General features: G+C 43.2%; 1 protein-coding gene across 13 annotated transcripts in view; it reads left to right on the top strand.

Annotated features, from left to right (window-relative positions):
- Nucleotides 1-15840, top strand: part of EZH1 (enhancer of zeste 1 polycomb repressive complex 2 subunit) — a 25691-nt gene extending 9851 nt beyond the window's left edge. For 12 of the 13 annotated variants that reach the window (XM_057501514.1, XM_057501515.1, XM_036882994.2 and 9 more), the window contains 16 exons: nt 296-416; nt 1440-1616; nt 2551-2653; nt 3111-3274; nt 3657-3748; nt 6341-6521; nt 6782-6978; nt 8345-8436; nt 9264-9304; nt 9787-9912; nt 10896-11074; nt 11581-11676; nt 12093-12174; nt 12642-12722; nt 13121-13205; nt 13488-15840. In XM_057501514.1, the coding sequence (XP_057357497.1) occupies nt 296-416; nt 1440-1616; nt 2551-2653; nt 3111-3274; nt 3657-3748; nt 6341-6521; nt 6782-6978; nt 8345-8436; nt 9264-9304; nt 9787-9912; nt 10896-11074; nt 11581-11676; nt 12093-12174; nt 12642-12722; nt 13121-13205; nt 13488-13548 (1878 nt within the window). In that variant the 3' untranslated portion in view covers nt 13549-15840. The remainder of the gene's footprint in view (nt 1-295; nt 417-1439; nt 1617-2550; nt 2654-3110; nt 3275-3656; nt 3749-6340; nt 6522-6781; nt 6979-8344; nt 8437-9263; nt 9305-9786; nt 9913-10895; nt 11075-11580; nt 11677-12092; nt 12175-12641; nt 12723-13120; nt 13206-13487) is intronic. The other variant, XM_036882999.2, reaches the window with a different exon arrangement.

Here is a 15840-nt window from a genome sequence, read left to right as displayed (position 1 = left end):
GTTAAGTGTTCATGGAAATGTCATTGTTAGTATCAAGCTAAACATTTGGTAGTTAATATCCTCAAGTAGTTAAGCTTTTTTTTTTTTTTAAGTAGCATTTGCCCCCTTCCATTTGAGAATTCTGTTAGCAAAACAAATGGCCTGTCTTTAAAATGGAGGAAACTCTGTAACCAAGGGCATTTTTAGGAGTAGATTTAAGCAGCAAAAGAAGGCTCAGCAAAGATCAGATCCATAGAGGATCTGTAGAGAATTCATCACATTCATCAAGAATGAATCACATCCAGTTTGATTTCAGGTGGAAGATGAGACGGTTTTGTGCAATATTCCCTACATGGGAGATGAGGTGAAAGAAGAAGATGAGACTTTCATTGAGGAGCTGATCAATAATTACGATGGGAAAGTCCACGGTGAAGAAGGTAGTGGTGCTGGGCTCTTTGGGAGAAAACTTTGTTAGATGGCTGCCTCTTTTTTAGTCCATCATCATCTTAACATTTATCTACTGCATCATGGTGTATACACTGAATAATATTTTAATGTCATCACATAGCTAGGAGTAAATATTTTATAAAAATGCTCCAGTTACAATCTAAAAGGAATTAGGACATAAAAGGATTATACAGTAATCAGTGGCTAGAGAGAAAGTTCAGTCATTGTACAAATAAGTTTGGTCTTAGAAGAGTTTTCCATAAATCCATCCAAGACCATTTTGTTCTTCATTTCCCTTTCTTTGAGTATGTCAATGAGTAGAATAACCTCTCTGTCCTACTTCTTTGATCCAGATATCCCCTGGATTTCCCAGAAGTTGGTTATATTTTTACTTTCTTAAAAGCAACTCCTTTGAATGTGGTTTTTGTTTTACAAAAGGTTGTCAGTGTGTAAAAAATGGGAAGATGGAGAAAGACTCCCCATGGATTTGCAAACCAGTAACCTCACCTGCTCTTCAGATAATTGTGGGTGCTGTAGGTGATGCTGTTGAAATGCATTATTTATCCACAGCGCCCCCTAGTGTTCAAAGACTTTATCCTAAGTTGTATAACCCCATCTGGTATGGTTTTAGGAAAAAAAATGCTCTTTTGATTCAAGAAGTCACTGCTGATCCATCGTCAGCAAAACCAAATACATTTTCATTTTATAATTCTTCCTCTGTCTCATTTGTATTGTTTGCACACTTTTGTCAGATTTTGGACCACAAATGCAGGTTGATCTGTGACTAAGAAGTAAAGTACCTCAGTAAGAATAAAGCTTATAACTGAATTTCCCACTCTAGCCAACTGAATTGTTGTGGTTGAAAGAACCAATCAGATTGTTGTAATTCTCTGGGTGTCCATATAAAAATGTACATATGTTTTCTATCTGGGCCTGAGGAATGAAAACCTTCTTAGGAGGGCTCATGGAGTATGAAACAACCACTGCTCACCCATCTAATCTTCATGTTTCAGAGATGATCCCTGGATCTGTCCTGATTAGTGATGCTGTTTTCCTGGAGTTGGTAGATGCTCTGAATCAATACTCAGATGAGGAAGAGGAAGGGCACAATGACACCTCAGATGGAAAGCAAGGTGACAGCAAAGAAGATCTGCCAGTAACAAGAAAGAGAAAACGACATGCTATTGAAGGCAAATAGCACTACTTCCTTATTCTACTTTGAAAGTGACAGGGAGATAGAAGAAGCTAAAACAGAAGGCTTTATTGCTAATTAAAGGCTGTTGGTGCTTCTCAGTCATCCACCCAAAAGGAAGACATGATAACTGACTAATAGTTAAGATAGTGGTGACCTAGCTAAAGAAGAAAGTAGACAAATTTAGAGAATAATGTTGTTCATTTCTATTTATAAAAAGTAGTGTGTTTAGAAAATATGGAAATTTGCAAAGAAGAACATAAAATTACCCTATAATCCTGATACCTAGAAATAACCAGTGTTAATATTTCCTTCTCCACCTAAGAAAATATGTGTGTGTGTATACCTAAAATTAATATATTTTATGTCATATATATATCTCAGTTTTTAAAAAGAACATATATAAATCAACATGTTTATATATGTTATATGAAATTGGTGTTATGACACACAATTTTATATCCCTTTTTATGTAGTCTTACAAGCATTTTTCCATGTTGTCAGTATTTAATTACTAATTAATTTAATGTTTATATCTTACATTATTTAATTATACTAGATGTCCAGGGACATAGTGTCTCTCTTTAGTGATAGCAAAGTTATAATATCAGTCTTAATTCTTCAGTATCAGCATTATGATAGGATTCTTCTATATTCAAGTCTCTCCATGAATACTCCTGTTTGCACTAGATTCTATCTTGGACTGAAGATTTTGTGTTAATATGTAGATGACTCTGATTTCCTTATTACTGGTAGCCTATTAGATAAGTCCAGGTAGCATTGATCTTCTTTATGTATTCCTAAACAATCAATGGTTAGGTTAACAAAGCAGCTCTCATCAAAATTCTGTGCTAAAAGGAAAAACGATCAAATACCTTTGCTTGCTTACTCTGATTACAGCACTCAGGAGCTTTTTGTCATTTCCAATTCAGGCAACAAAAAGAGTTCCAAGAAACAGTTCCCAAATGATATGATCTTCAGTGCAATTGCCTCGATGTTCCCTGAGAATGGTGTCCCAGATGACATGAAGGAGAGGTAGGAAAAGGTCTCCCACTCAGGCCATGTAGGATGTTTGGGCAGAACTTTTATTCAGGCCTATTTTTGGTTAATAAAACATTGCTTATGGTAAGTGCACTGTGATTTGTCCATACTTCCTTGCTACCTCTAATGCCCATTTCCATGTTAAGGGTCACCATTTGCTGGCTTTTGAGTAAGTCTGGGCAGATAATTTTTCAAATTCTGCTAGTCTTCTTGTGAGTTACTCTAGCACCATACTTAACCAAATCTTTCCCTTTCTTTACTTTCAGACATATGCCCAGCCCAGCATAATTACAATGGTGTACCCACTTACACACCATTCTGTCATCAACAAGATCCATCAAAAATACCATCCTCGCTTGGCTGATTGTACCTACATGACTATCAGTATTCAGTCTGTATTTTTACAGTGGTTCCCTTGGAAGGAACTCTTTATCTCTCTTTTCTTAAATAGGTATCGAGAGCTAACAGAGATGTCAGACCCCAACGCACTTCCCCCTCAGTGCACACCCAACATTGATGGCCCCAATGCCAAGTCTGTGCAGCGGGAACAGTCCCTGCACTCCTTCCACACACTTTTTTGCCGGCGCTGCTTCAAATATGACTGCTTCCTCCACCGTGAGTTGGGCTACTCTGAAATGTTCTCTTGTTTTGCATCCCCAGCCACCATTTCCTTCTTTTTATTTTAGTTTATCATACAGAGTTCCTGTCTTCTGATCTGATGATAGTTTTACAGAGGCCAGTTCTATTTTCACTTACTCAGTTTTAGTACAATGTGCTTTGCATGGTCAGATCAGAATAATCAGCATCATAATTGTCCCTGAGGACCTCCTACCTTTGAAAGAATTGTGTTGACGTCAGAAATTATTAAATTTTGTGCACCTTGATGGTAGCTGTTTATATCTGAATTCTCCTACAATAGCTCCCTAGTTCAATTCCATTCCTCCCCATCCTATCAAGTGATGAACCACTGGAAACATGACAGTTTTGTGTTTTCCAGCTTTTCATGCCACTCCTAATGTATATAAACGCAAGAACAAAGAAATCAAGATTGAACCAGAACCCTGTGGTACAGACTGCTTCCTTTTGCTGGTATGTTCTAAAGTGGTTCTGCCTTTGTTAACTTTGTTGAAAATTGAGCAGGAAGTGGTTCTTGAGCTCTCTGCCCTGGGAACACAAATCAAGTGAGCGAGTATATAGCACTCTGGCAGTCATAAAGTACAAATAAGCCTGACTTCTGCTATTAAGGAGCTCCCAGATACTGAGGCAGTAGGACTTGGAAGTTAGTCTAATGGAATGAGGTTAGAAGAACATTGGAGGCTTTCCTTCTTTAAATGTCATCTATTCAGATTTTAGAGTCTGAAACTGTATTGTTTGAATTGGGGCTGTATGTGCTTTCCTGTGTGTGTGTTTGTTACACCATCTTCTTTGCTGTCTTCTTTTAAATGCATGTACACAATTTGCTTTGAAGGTGCTGTGCTGTCTTACTGTGAAGTACTCAACTAGGTGGGTCCTTGCTGATAGACAGACCTTATGCAGTAGCATATATTCTCCTGCATTCATGTGAGGAGGCAGTACACTGAGAGCTAGAAGAGAATAGGTTCAGTTAGACTTGCCAAAGACACAGTTTTGCTATTTAGACAATATGGTGAGCCTAGGTAAAGAATAAAATACCTTGATAAAATTTCTGCTACCAATTAAAATAAGATCAGACAACCAAGTACCTTTGGGACCATCTTTTGTGGGATAATAGAAGGAAAATTGGTAGAGAATTGCCATGGGGTATACATCTGGAAAAGGGGCCACATGTTAATAGCCAAAGAATAAGTAAACTTGATCTGATTAATTTTTTCCCTCATATGTATTGACTCCTTCCTGTGTGCCAAGTACCATGTTAGCCTTTAACATATATGATCTTATTTTCATGCTTACAACAGCATCCTGAAATGGAGAAACTATAGGTTATAGAAGTTACATATTTTGCCTAAAACTAGTATGTCAGTGGTGTGACAATGACGAAATTCAAGCTCTGGTCTAACTCTATTGTCCATGCTTTTTAAATTACTCCATGTTACATCAATATGCCCAAATTAGCGTAACTTAAAATGATATTGTCCTTCACAGAGGAGTTACCCTGGGATCCTGCCCATGTATCACAAAGATGCTGCCAGTGCCCAAACTGTTTGTGTGTTACAGAAGCATGGTTTCCCTTTATTGCTTTTTAGAAATCAGTACATACTTAAATATAATTCTGGACTCTTCCCCCAAACTTTTTATTAAGAATATTTTCAGTCATGCAAAGAAGCTGAAAGATACCTTCTTTTTGGATTTAGTAAAATTTTGTCCATATTTGCTTTATCTCTGTGTTTGTGTTTGTGTATCTTCTGCTGAGCCACTTAAAATAGTTTGCAGATATTGTGACGTTCATTTGCTGAGTATTTCAGCACCTCCTGAACATACACTCCCTTACATAACCACATTATTACAGCTAAGAAAATAAACAAGAATTTATCGCCTACCCATTCCATATTTAGTTTTTCTTAGCTGTCCCCAGAATAGCTAGGTTTTGCTTTCTTTTTAAACCAAGATTATCCAGTCATGAATCCTGTTTGGTTATTGTGTATTTTCAATCTCTTTTAATCTTAAGTAATGACACCATTAACAGAGATGTCAGACCCCAATGCACTTTTTTTTTCCTTTTTGAAAAGTCCAGGCTGGTTGTCTTGTAGGGTGTCCCGTATTCTGGATTTGTTGTTTTCTCCTGAAGTTATTTAACTTGTTACTCTGTCCCCATATCCCCTAAGCTAGAATTAGCTCTGGAAGCTTAATGATATTTATGTTAAATGTTTTAAATAAGAATACATTATAAGTGATGCTGCATATGTCACACTTTAGCATAGACCCATAATACTGTGTTCAATTAATTTCAAAACTTCTCTTTTGGAATTTCCTTTAGGGCCTACTAGATATTATTCTGAATATCCTTAGTAATGATAAGCCTTTATCCTTTACATGTAGATTAATTTTCAGAAACTGCTGGAAGCCTTTGGAAACCAAAGTGAATAGATGATCAAGCCAAATGATAGTTATTTGGTCTTTAAAAGAAAAAAGCATAGCTATAAAGTAATGGAACGTATGCTTCTAAATTTAATATACTCACTTGGAGGGAAGTTCCAAAATTAAGTAGTAATATTGTACAAATGCAATATTTTATTATTGAAACAGAAGCAGTGTGGTAGAATCTGAAGAACAGTATGGCCTGGAGACGAGAAGCCCTGATTCTTATACCTATTAGCTGTATACTCTCTCCAGGAGGCCCCTTCCTCTCTCTGAACCTAATTTCCTCATCAATAGGAGAATGTGTTCTCAAATTCCAAACAGGTAGCATGCACATGAATTTTAGATAAAACTCACTGGAAATTGGAGATGCATAGATGCACAGACTATATCTTTTTAAAGATTATTTTATAGTACAGCTCTTTCTTGAAAAGGTATTAGTTGGTAAATTTTAGAATGCTTGTTAAACAGCTTTAATATGGTCACACATGGTACAGAGCAAAAAAAAAAAGTATCATTGCACATAAGCACAGATGCTAAATAATAAATAAGATGGTTTGTGATGATGGATCAATATGGTGACTCTGGGCCTGTTCTTATTTCCTGTCTGTGATGTGTTCATTGCAGGAAGGAGCAAAGGAGTATGCCATGCTCCACAACCCTCGCTCCAAGTGCTCTGGTCGTCGCCGGCGTAGACACCACATGGTCAGTGCTTCCTGTTCCAACACTTCAGCCTCTGCTGTGTCTGAGACTAAAGAAGGAGACAGTGACAGGGACACAGGCAATGACTGGGCATCCAGTTCTTCAGGTACAATGAACAGAAAATGATATTTTCTTTCCATGCAAGGACTCTAGTAAATATAGGATCACCGCCAAACACTTAACACTACTACTTTTTCAAAACTGTAAATTGTTTCCACAGGTTCACTTGTAAGCAGTAGAGATAGGGAATATATTTGTTCCTGACTATTCTGCCTTTTAGAGTGAAGTACTTCTGTGTTTGTGGCAAGTCACTGATGAGAACTGTATTCCACCTTCTTGTGTTTCTCTTATTTCTTCCTTTCTTAGAGGCCAACTCTCGTTGTCAGACACCCACAAAACAGAAGGCCAGTCCAGCCCCACCTCAGCTCTGTGTAGTGGAAGCACCCTCGGAGCCTGTGGAATGGACTGGGGCTGAAGAATCTCTTTTTCGAGTCTTTCATGGCACCTACTTCAACAACTTCTGTTCAATAGCCAGACTTCTGGGGACGAAGACGTGCAAGCAGGTACTGTCTGAAAGGAGCAGGAGCACGTCTGGGCTGTCCTTTCATGTGCTCTGTCAGCCCTTCTGCAAGCTTGTGAGGTGCCTGTCTGGAGAGAAGCTTTCTGAGGCTCAGTCGCTCGTGAGCCTGTGCTTCTGAGCCATGAAGTGGATTCCCCAAACACGGGGCCTCCTGCAAACGCCGGGCCTAGCAGTGCTTGAGGATCTGCTCTCCTCCTTGCTGAGTTCGTACTTCTGTCACTAGCTGCTATCTAACTCTTCTGGAATGTTTCTGCACTCTTATAGCATTTTTGTTTTTGTTTTTGGTTCCCCCCTTTCTTTCTAAGCATGTACTCCTTGCCTAGAAGGGACTCCCAGGTCTCTCTGGGGCTCTTCTCATCTAGTGTACTCCTGCTTCTGCTTCTGAAGCAGCTGCTCCCACCATCAGTTCCCTCAGTCGCTTTTTTCTCCAAATGTTCTGTCACTAGATTTTCTAATTACTGTCCCCAGTAGCTGTGCCCGGACCTCGCCCTTCTCGCTCATACCGTCACTAAACTCACAGTCTGAGAGCAGCCACCAGAACTCTGGATACAGGAAATGACCACAGTGGGAAGACAGACTGAAGTTCAGGGAGTCCGTCGTCAGGGCCAGTCTGTTAAACAAGAAGGGAGCACCAGAGCTTGAGCCATGCTTGCTTAGCTCCCTAACTTCTGTGGCCTTTTCTTTATGCTGCTTCTACCTAGAACAAGCAATAGAACCATGAATTGAAATGCCCTTTGCTTTGATTTTTGGAGCTTATACCTAATATCCCTGCACAGGTTCTTAACCTAAAAATCTACAGAACTGTGTGCAAAACAGTTCTTTGTATGTATTTTCCTAAGACGGTTTATAGTTTTTATGGACTCTCAAGAGGACCTATAACCAAAAAGGAGAAGTTAAAAATAAATGCTATAAGGGAAGTCATGTTGAGAGTGAACCTTCCTGAAATGCTGTCCTACTGAAATAGTCAAGACTCTTACATTTTTATACCAACAGAGGGAGCTAGTGCCTAGATGGGTGGTACCATCATGTCAAGTCTCAGTCTGTTACAGAATGTACTCAAAGTTGCTCTTCCTAAGAGATGGATACTGTTGGTAAGAATCATCCTACTCAGGGCTTGGTAGGCAGAGCTGTAGAAGAAAGCTACTAACCAGGAAGATATAACTGTACTCAGTATATCTCCTTTCTCCAGAGCCAAACACCCAGTATCCTGCTCTCTTTCCCTGAAGAGATGCTCAGTCAGGTGTCTGAAAGCTCTCCAGAACCCTCCCAAGCCGAACACCTGCCCAGGTCACTTATCTGATCACCTGGCTCAAGAAGGAGTGACAGGTCTTGTTGGATTTCTCTTCCAGGTCTTTCAGTTTGCAGTCAAAGAATCACTTATCTTGAAGCTGCCAACAGATGAGCTCATGAACCCCTCACAGAAGAAGAAAAGAAAACACAGGCAAGGGTTGGACAAAGAACTGTGTGTGGCTGACCTGTTCCCTCCAGTCTGACTTCCCCTTGGACTTCCCATCTGCCTCCCTCTTTAGCCACTGCCCATTAGTTTGGGCTTGTACAACTGAGGGCCAACCTCCTCATAGCCTGGAGGCCTAGGCCTTGGACCAGCCCTTCCCCCATTCCTGGATACTGTGGACCTTGAGATGACTGATTTTCCATTTAAGCTCCTGGCCAGTAAGACACGAGTTGGCTGGCCTCATGGCTCCACCCCGAGGCCATTTCTCCTCCTCAGTTACTGCTGTGCCACTTCTCAACTCTGATCAGTTATACTTCTTTTTTTCCACCTGTGTTGTTTTTTAAGTTGCATAATAACAGTGTCTTCTAGCTAGCCTTTGCCTAGAGTTGGAAGTTTTAAGCAACAATTCAATGCCTTGTCTCTTTTGGTTCCCTAATGACTATCACCTATTGAAGGAAGGAACTGACACCAGTTCTAGATACAGAAGAAAGTCCTTATGGCTTCTCCTTTCCAGTTTCTTCACTTACAGCAGATTCTTAAAAAGCTTCCCCACCTCCTCATCTTGACATTCCTTCATATTCCCATTTTCCCGAAGAAGGGAAGGTATTGTTTATGTTTAAATCTTGAGACATAGGCCAGTTAGATTTTGGACTCTAGCTTCTATGTATTAGAGGAAAGGCCTGTGAAGAGATTTGAGTGGGGCATATTCCCCAGTCATCAAACTGTAGACCTCAAAGCAGGTCCCATTATCATTTGCCAAAATCTGCTAGTTCCTCAGGGCCATGACCCAGACCCATCCTGTCTCTCTGTTTCAGGTTGTGGGCTGCACATTGTCGGAAAATTCAACTGAAGAAAGGTAGGGCCCCCCAGGGTGTTCCTTGGCAGTTGGGCTCAAGGTCCCGCCCTGGGCCATCCTGCTGCCCCACCTGCAGCTGCACTTGACCTTGCACTGCTTCCCCAGACTGCAGATTCCTCAGTAGCAGCTGAGGACAGCTCAGCTTCTCACTGTAGCTGAGAAGACTTCTGAGGAGTGAGTTAGAGCCTTGTGGTCTCTAACTTCACAGTGTGCCATCTGCTAGGTTCTAGACGTCATTTACTGTTTAATGTAGACTACCCTGTAGTCCCAGACCATTTCCACTCTCCAGCAAAGCAAATCCCCCCCCCTGTAGCTTATGAACATCCATCATCCATGATTGCTTCCCACTTCAGGTGCTGCATGTGTGTCCCAGGTTATGGTTAGAACACGCCTCCTTTGATTCAAGGCAGTTTGGCATTGGGAGGAAGAGCAGCCAGGGAACACGGGCACAGCAGTGTCCTGGTTTGTCTTTTCTCTCCTAGATAACTCTTCCACACAAGTGTACAACTACCAACCTTGCGACCATCCAGACCGCCCCTGTGACAGCACCTGCCCCTGCATCATGACTCAGAATTTCTGTGAGAAGTTCTGCCAGTGCAACCCAGACTGTAAGAGTTTTGCATTTTCCCCTGTAGTCTACCAAAACAGTCAACCCAGTGCATCCCAGGTTTTTTCCCCTCATGCCCTTTGCTGCTTAATGGCCTTCTCATATTCTCTCTGCTGTGTTTTAAGCATTCTACAGAGGAAACAGGGTACTTTGATCCAAAAAAGCCATTTTAAAAACCTTGGGTGTATGATTCTAAAAGCAACAATTACACAGAAATCTGTTGCTTTCCCAACTTTACCTTTCAGGGCAGAACTAAGATATATGGGAATCTTTTTCCCTAAGGTACACTCACAGCCAGCCTTTCTCAGATACTGTTTTATGACATATACTGTGTATGTCTATTTTAATTTAATATCAGGTCAGTCTGGATATCAGCAGAAGGTATGAAGAGGCTAAAAATGCTTCTCTAACTTCTTAGCCTACCGTGCCCTTCCCCACTCAAGGCTGAGCACTTTGATGGCAGCCCCCGAGCTTGCAGAACTTGGTGCCTAAGCAGTTGGGCTGGAGCTACCTCCTCGCCCACAGCAGACAGCAGTCTTGGCCACAGCGGAGGGGTGCTTGTGCTGGGGAGGACAGGGTGGAGGTGGGTGGCATAGAACGCATGCATTCTGTTCTCAGAATGATTCTTGTTTTGAGGGTGAATATTTACCAGTGAAAAGCACTGATTTCATTTTCTCTGGGGAACTCCTCACCACCCTTTCAAATTCCACCAACAAGGGAGAGGGAGAGCATTGTCGGAGAATCTCTAGGAAACACATCTCTGTAGTCAAACCTGCTTTTTTACTCTCAGGCATGCATGTTGGGAGGCACTTTATTTTCTCTGGGAAAAACTTGAGTATGTGGTTATTGAGAAGGGAGCTTCTTTCTTCCTTTGCCAAATATCCTTGAACCCACATTGTTTACTTCTCTGCTGTCCCTTGAGTCAAACCTGAGCCCCAGCATTAGCTTGCATCTCTTCCTAACCTTACCTATTGTCCCACCCAGGTCAGAATCGTTTTCCTGGCTGTCGCTGTAAGACCCAGTGCAATACCAAGCAGTGTCCTTGCTATCTGGCAGTGCGGGAGTGTGACCCTGACCTGTGTCTCACCTGTGGGGCCTCAGAGCACTGGGACTGCAAGGTGGTCTCCTGTAAAAACTGCAGCATTCAGCGTGGACTCAAGAAGGTGAGAGCTCTTCTCAGGACTCTCAGCCAGATTACGGAGTGAAAAGACTGAACAGTTCTGAGAAACCTCTTTCTGCTGGTTCCTTAGAGGGTTTGTACATGAAAGTGCTTGGTAAATCCTAAAAGACACACTTTTACTGAATAAATAAACGTTTCTGTCCCCGTGAGCGATTATAAAAGTGACCCCTGAACTGTCCAGACTACGAGGAGCAGAGAGTATGGACATGTCATGTTTTTACTTGACACATAGCAGTGAATTCCCATCGATTCAGGTCCAGGAGGTCCCCAAGGCTGGAGGAAGAGGCGTCATGTTATCTTTCACGCCCTTCCTTTTTTGTTTTTCCTCCTGCAAGAACAGAATGCCTTGGACCTTTTTCTGTTTTCAGATCCTCTTAACAGTTGCTCATTCTTTCCACCCTACTCCCCAACCACACATACGTGCCCATGCAGCCCACACACTTCCTCATGTACGCCCTGTAATCTGAGCTTTGACTCCTTCTTCCCCAGCACCTGTTGCTGGCCCCTTCAGATGTGGCCGGATGGGGCACCTTCATTAAGGAGTCTGTGCAGAAGAACGAATTCATTTCTGAATATTGTGGTGAGGTGAGTGCTATCGGTTTAGACCACATTCTTACCTGGGGAGATACTGATGAGAAACCCTGGTTTTCTGTGTGCCAGACTTCTGCGACTTAATCTCTAAATAACTCAGCTGAATTCTCATGTGACCCCTTGGGGGATCCTATAGACCTATTTGCATTCCTGAAATAAACCCCTTTTCTTCAACTGTTTGGCAACTCAGGCCACACAAGGGGGGTGTGCAGGGTGTGTGCTTCAGCTTTAATATTGGTTAGTCTGGGTGGGGATTGGAATGAAATAACCCGAGCTCTGTCTCTTACAATTCTCATCATCATTGTAAGCCCCTATGTGTGACACTGCCCTCCCTGTCTTTTCTAGGACAGGGGACCATGCTCTGAGCAGACTGCCTGATCCCCCTGTTTGTTCCTTGTCTGTCTCTGCAGCTCATCTCTCAGGATGAGGCTGATCGGCGAGGAAAGGTTTATGACAAATACATGTCCAGCTTCCTCTTCAACCTCAACAATGGTATGGCGTCTCCTTCTCTCATCCAAAGTCTCAAGTTGTCTTCCTGCCAGGTTTCCCTTGCTGTGTGTGGTCTTGGTTCAGGTCAGCTCCAAATCTTCCACCAGATGCATAGAGCAAGGTGGTGAGATTGAACTCAGAGATACCATGAGTCTCAGTTCACTTGCTTTGGGAGAACCTCCGTCTCTGGGTTGTGTTGTAATTGGAGCACTGAATGCTTACACCTCTAAAATCTCCCTGCCTGGTAGAGTCTTAATTCCAGTCAAAAAGGGGGACCCACAGGGAGTTTTCTAATGTGAGGCTGCAGTCTAATACTGCATGCTTTCTCAACTTCTTTTTTAACACTGAGCTTCAAAATTCCCACTACAATGTATTGTTTCTGTTACCATTTAATTGATTTTAAATTCAGACTCAAGAAGCTTTGGAAGTGACTGGTGAGCTGATGGTCTTCCCTGGTTTACTTTATACAGATTTTGTAGTGGATGCTACCCGGAAAGGAAACAAAATTAGATTTGCAAACCATTCAGTGAACCCCAACTGTTATGCTAAAGGTGAGTTCCCAGTGACCTAGGAAGTAGGATAGGGGGTAGGGGATGGATGCTTCATGTACTATTTTTCATAGATGAGGGGTTTTTTGTCCAAAGATCATCATGATTATGTCTGGAATCATTTTGAGCCTCTCTCTCTGTTTTATAATCTGCTTTTTTCACTGAACACATTATAAAGGTTTTTCCACAAATGTGAACCTTTTAAAGATAGTTCTTTCCTCACGTTACTAGCTAGAATAACATATCTGAAAGCATAGAGGTAACTACTTTCATTGACGACATTCTAGTCCCCCTTCATTTCTATTTTCTCTGGGAATTTGGAGAAAATCAGCCTAGAATCACTACTGAATGTTGCCTTGGAGTTGACGAGGAACTTAGCCTTGGGTTTATCTTACTTGCAGTGGTCATGGTGAATGGGGACCATCGAATCGGGATCTTTGCCAAGAGGGCGATTCAAGCTGGTGAAGAGCTCTTCTTTGATTACAGGTGTGGCAGTCAGAAAAGGTCCTAGGGAGGTGGCCCTGGAGGCAGAAGGGGTGGTTGTTGGAATTGATTGGGGGGCTTAAGGTGAGTGATGTGGATATAGGAGAGGATCTCATGGTGGTCAAGGCTTTTTCTTTCTTCTAGTCTCTGGTGCCTTGCCTCAGAAGGGGAGCACTGTGAACCACTGTTTGGGAGTAGGAGGGGAAGTGAGACAGGAGGGAATTCCATCTTTTCAGTCACAAAAGCCTTCAAAGTAACTTGGTTCCTTCTTGTGCTCTGGGACAGGTACAGCCAAGCTGATGCCCTCAAGTACGTGGGGATTGAGAGGGAGACCGATGTCCTTTAGCCCTCCCGGGCCCCACACCAGCGCTTATGGTAGCGGCACTGTCTTTGCTTCCATGCACACACCACTGCTGCTCAAGTTTCCTGCACTATGTGTCTCCCACCCCGAGAAACCCCCCACCCACTTCCTCTGTAGTGAGGCCTCAGCTATGTCCAGTGGGTACAAAACTGTCTCAGTGAGAGGGGAGACAGGGGCAGCTAGGGATTGGGCTTCCAGGAGAGAGAGTTGCAGAAGTGGGAGACTGCACCTCAGGCCTCAGAGGAGGAGAGCACAGGCTCGGGGTGGGTGATTTATGTTTATTTTCTTTTCAGCTACTTAGGCTGTGGGCCTCAGGAATCAATTGGACAGTTCCTAACAAGCATTAGCCTATAATTCTAACTTTCTAAATCAAGGGTCCTTATGTAATTGGGTTGCCAGCATATCTGTCTGTGATCCTAAGACCTGGGGAGAACAGGCTAAGTGCAGTTCAGTACCTGGAACTTAGGAGTGGTCTGGGTTAAAGGCAAGGCTGATGGGCAGCACAGACTGAATTCAGAGGGGAGATAGGTCACCTTACTACCTCTTCTCTCCTGCAGAGTTCAGACTGAAAGAGTGTGGCCTCTAAGTATAGCTATTCAATGCTAGGGGAAGGAAAACTAAGTGCCATCCTGCCATAGACAGAGAGTGAGAGCCAGCCTAATGGTAGTAGTTGAACTGATAAGCCTGGGCCCAGCAGGCTTTGAGAAACCTTCTCTCTGCTCTGGAGATGGATGGATAAGTTTTCAGATTCCAGGAGCAGGTGCCAGTGCCCTGTCAACTTCTTCCAAAGCCGGCTTAACGACTGCAGGCAGGCATTATGCTGCTGCAGAAGAAATGGGGTGTGCCAGGCTGGGTGTGAACATTCTGGTTCCCTGGATATCTAGTTGTTTTTCAGGCCTTTCATCCCCCTTAGAGGCTAGGCCCGTGGGGCCACGTTTCTTCTCTCTTCCAGGTATTGGGTATTTGCCTGGACTAAAGAAGGGGAAGGTCAGTGTGACTTTCTTGTCTAAAGCACCTGCTGTTGGGGAGGGACAATTGACAGTTTGGAGGCGAGGGACTGCCACATTGCACATGTGTAGGATGGCATCATGCGTGCAGTGCAGATGGGCAGAGGGTATTTGAAGTGTCCAGAAGAAGATGGTCCACCACCTGTGCTAGTCCATGGTGCCATTCTCTCTGGGATTCGTGCAGAGCAAAGCACTTTATTTCTTTTAGAAGGTCTGTGGATTGAGGTGGAGTTTGAGCCAAGATCTCTGGGGTCCGTGCCCAAATCCCATTTTAAGGGAGGGGGAAAGAGGGGAACAGGTGAAGATTCTCTCTCAGTTCTGTCTCTCCTGCTGAAGCAGAAGGAGCTACCTTGACACATAAGAACTGAAGGAGAGTGGGGCCAACTCTAAGAGCTGCCCCAGTGTCTGTGGCTGGTGTGCTGAGCTAGCAGGGAATAAGGAGCACTGTGCAACGTAAAAGGATGTGGGCAGGTACAGACTGACCTAGAGAGTATCAGAATAGGGAGCAGGCTTCTCCCTTCTCCCTAGAGAATCAGATCCTCTCTTCTCCAGTCTATGCTGACCACTCCCTTCTTCCAACCCCGCTGGCCATCCCATGAAGCAGGGAGTGGGGTTCTTCTGGTCGAGCTGTTGCCTAGGGATTTTGCACACACACACTCACGTTCTTGCACTCACCACACTTGTGGGCACGCATGCACTCAGCACTGAGCACAGCCCCAGCCAGCTTCTGACAGAAGCCTCTTCCCACCTGATTGGGCCAGCCCCCACTGTGATTCTGAAACCTACATCTGCTTGGGTTTATATTCACTGGGGACACCCTCTAGCTGGACTGCAGGCTCTGAATTACTCATAAATTATATGGAAAAACCAGAGACAGGCAAAGAAGGAGTTAGGTCTGTCTGAAGTGCCAGGGGCTGGCTATGAGGACTAGGTTGGGAGAAAATTACATCAAGCCTTTGAGAGGCTAGATTGACCCCACCCTTCTGTCAGTGTACAGAATCACTGTGGTCTATCCCCTTCTTCCCCAGTTTCAGACCACTAATACTCCTGTTCCTGCAGCATTCCCATTCTTTTTCCCTGCTAACCCCCACCTTTAATGACGGGTCTCAACCCCTCCCCCCCCAGACATGTAATAATGGATGGAACACAAGGTGGTGGGGACCCAGGGGAGGCTGGTATGTGTGCAGCTTTACTGCCAGTGAATTTCACGCACTTTAAAGTCCTGTGGCTTGTGACTTCTTATCTGAATAAAGTGGTAGAGTTCATTTTG

This window comes from Manis pentadactyla, chromosome 4, assembly GCF_030020395.1.
Source record: "Manis pentadactyla isolate mManPen7 chromosome 4, mManPen7.hap1, whole genome shotgun sequence".
NCBI lineage: Eukaryota > Metazoa > Chordata > Mammalia > Pholidota > Manidae > Manis > Manis pentadactyla.
This window is presented reverse-complemented; position numbering and strand designations above follow the sequence as displayed.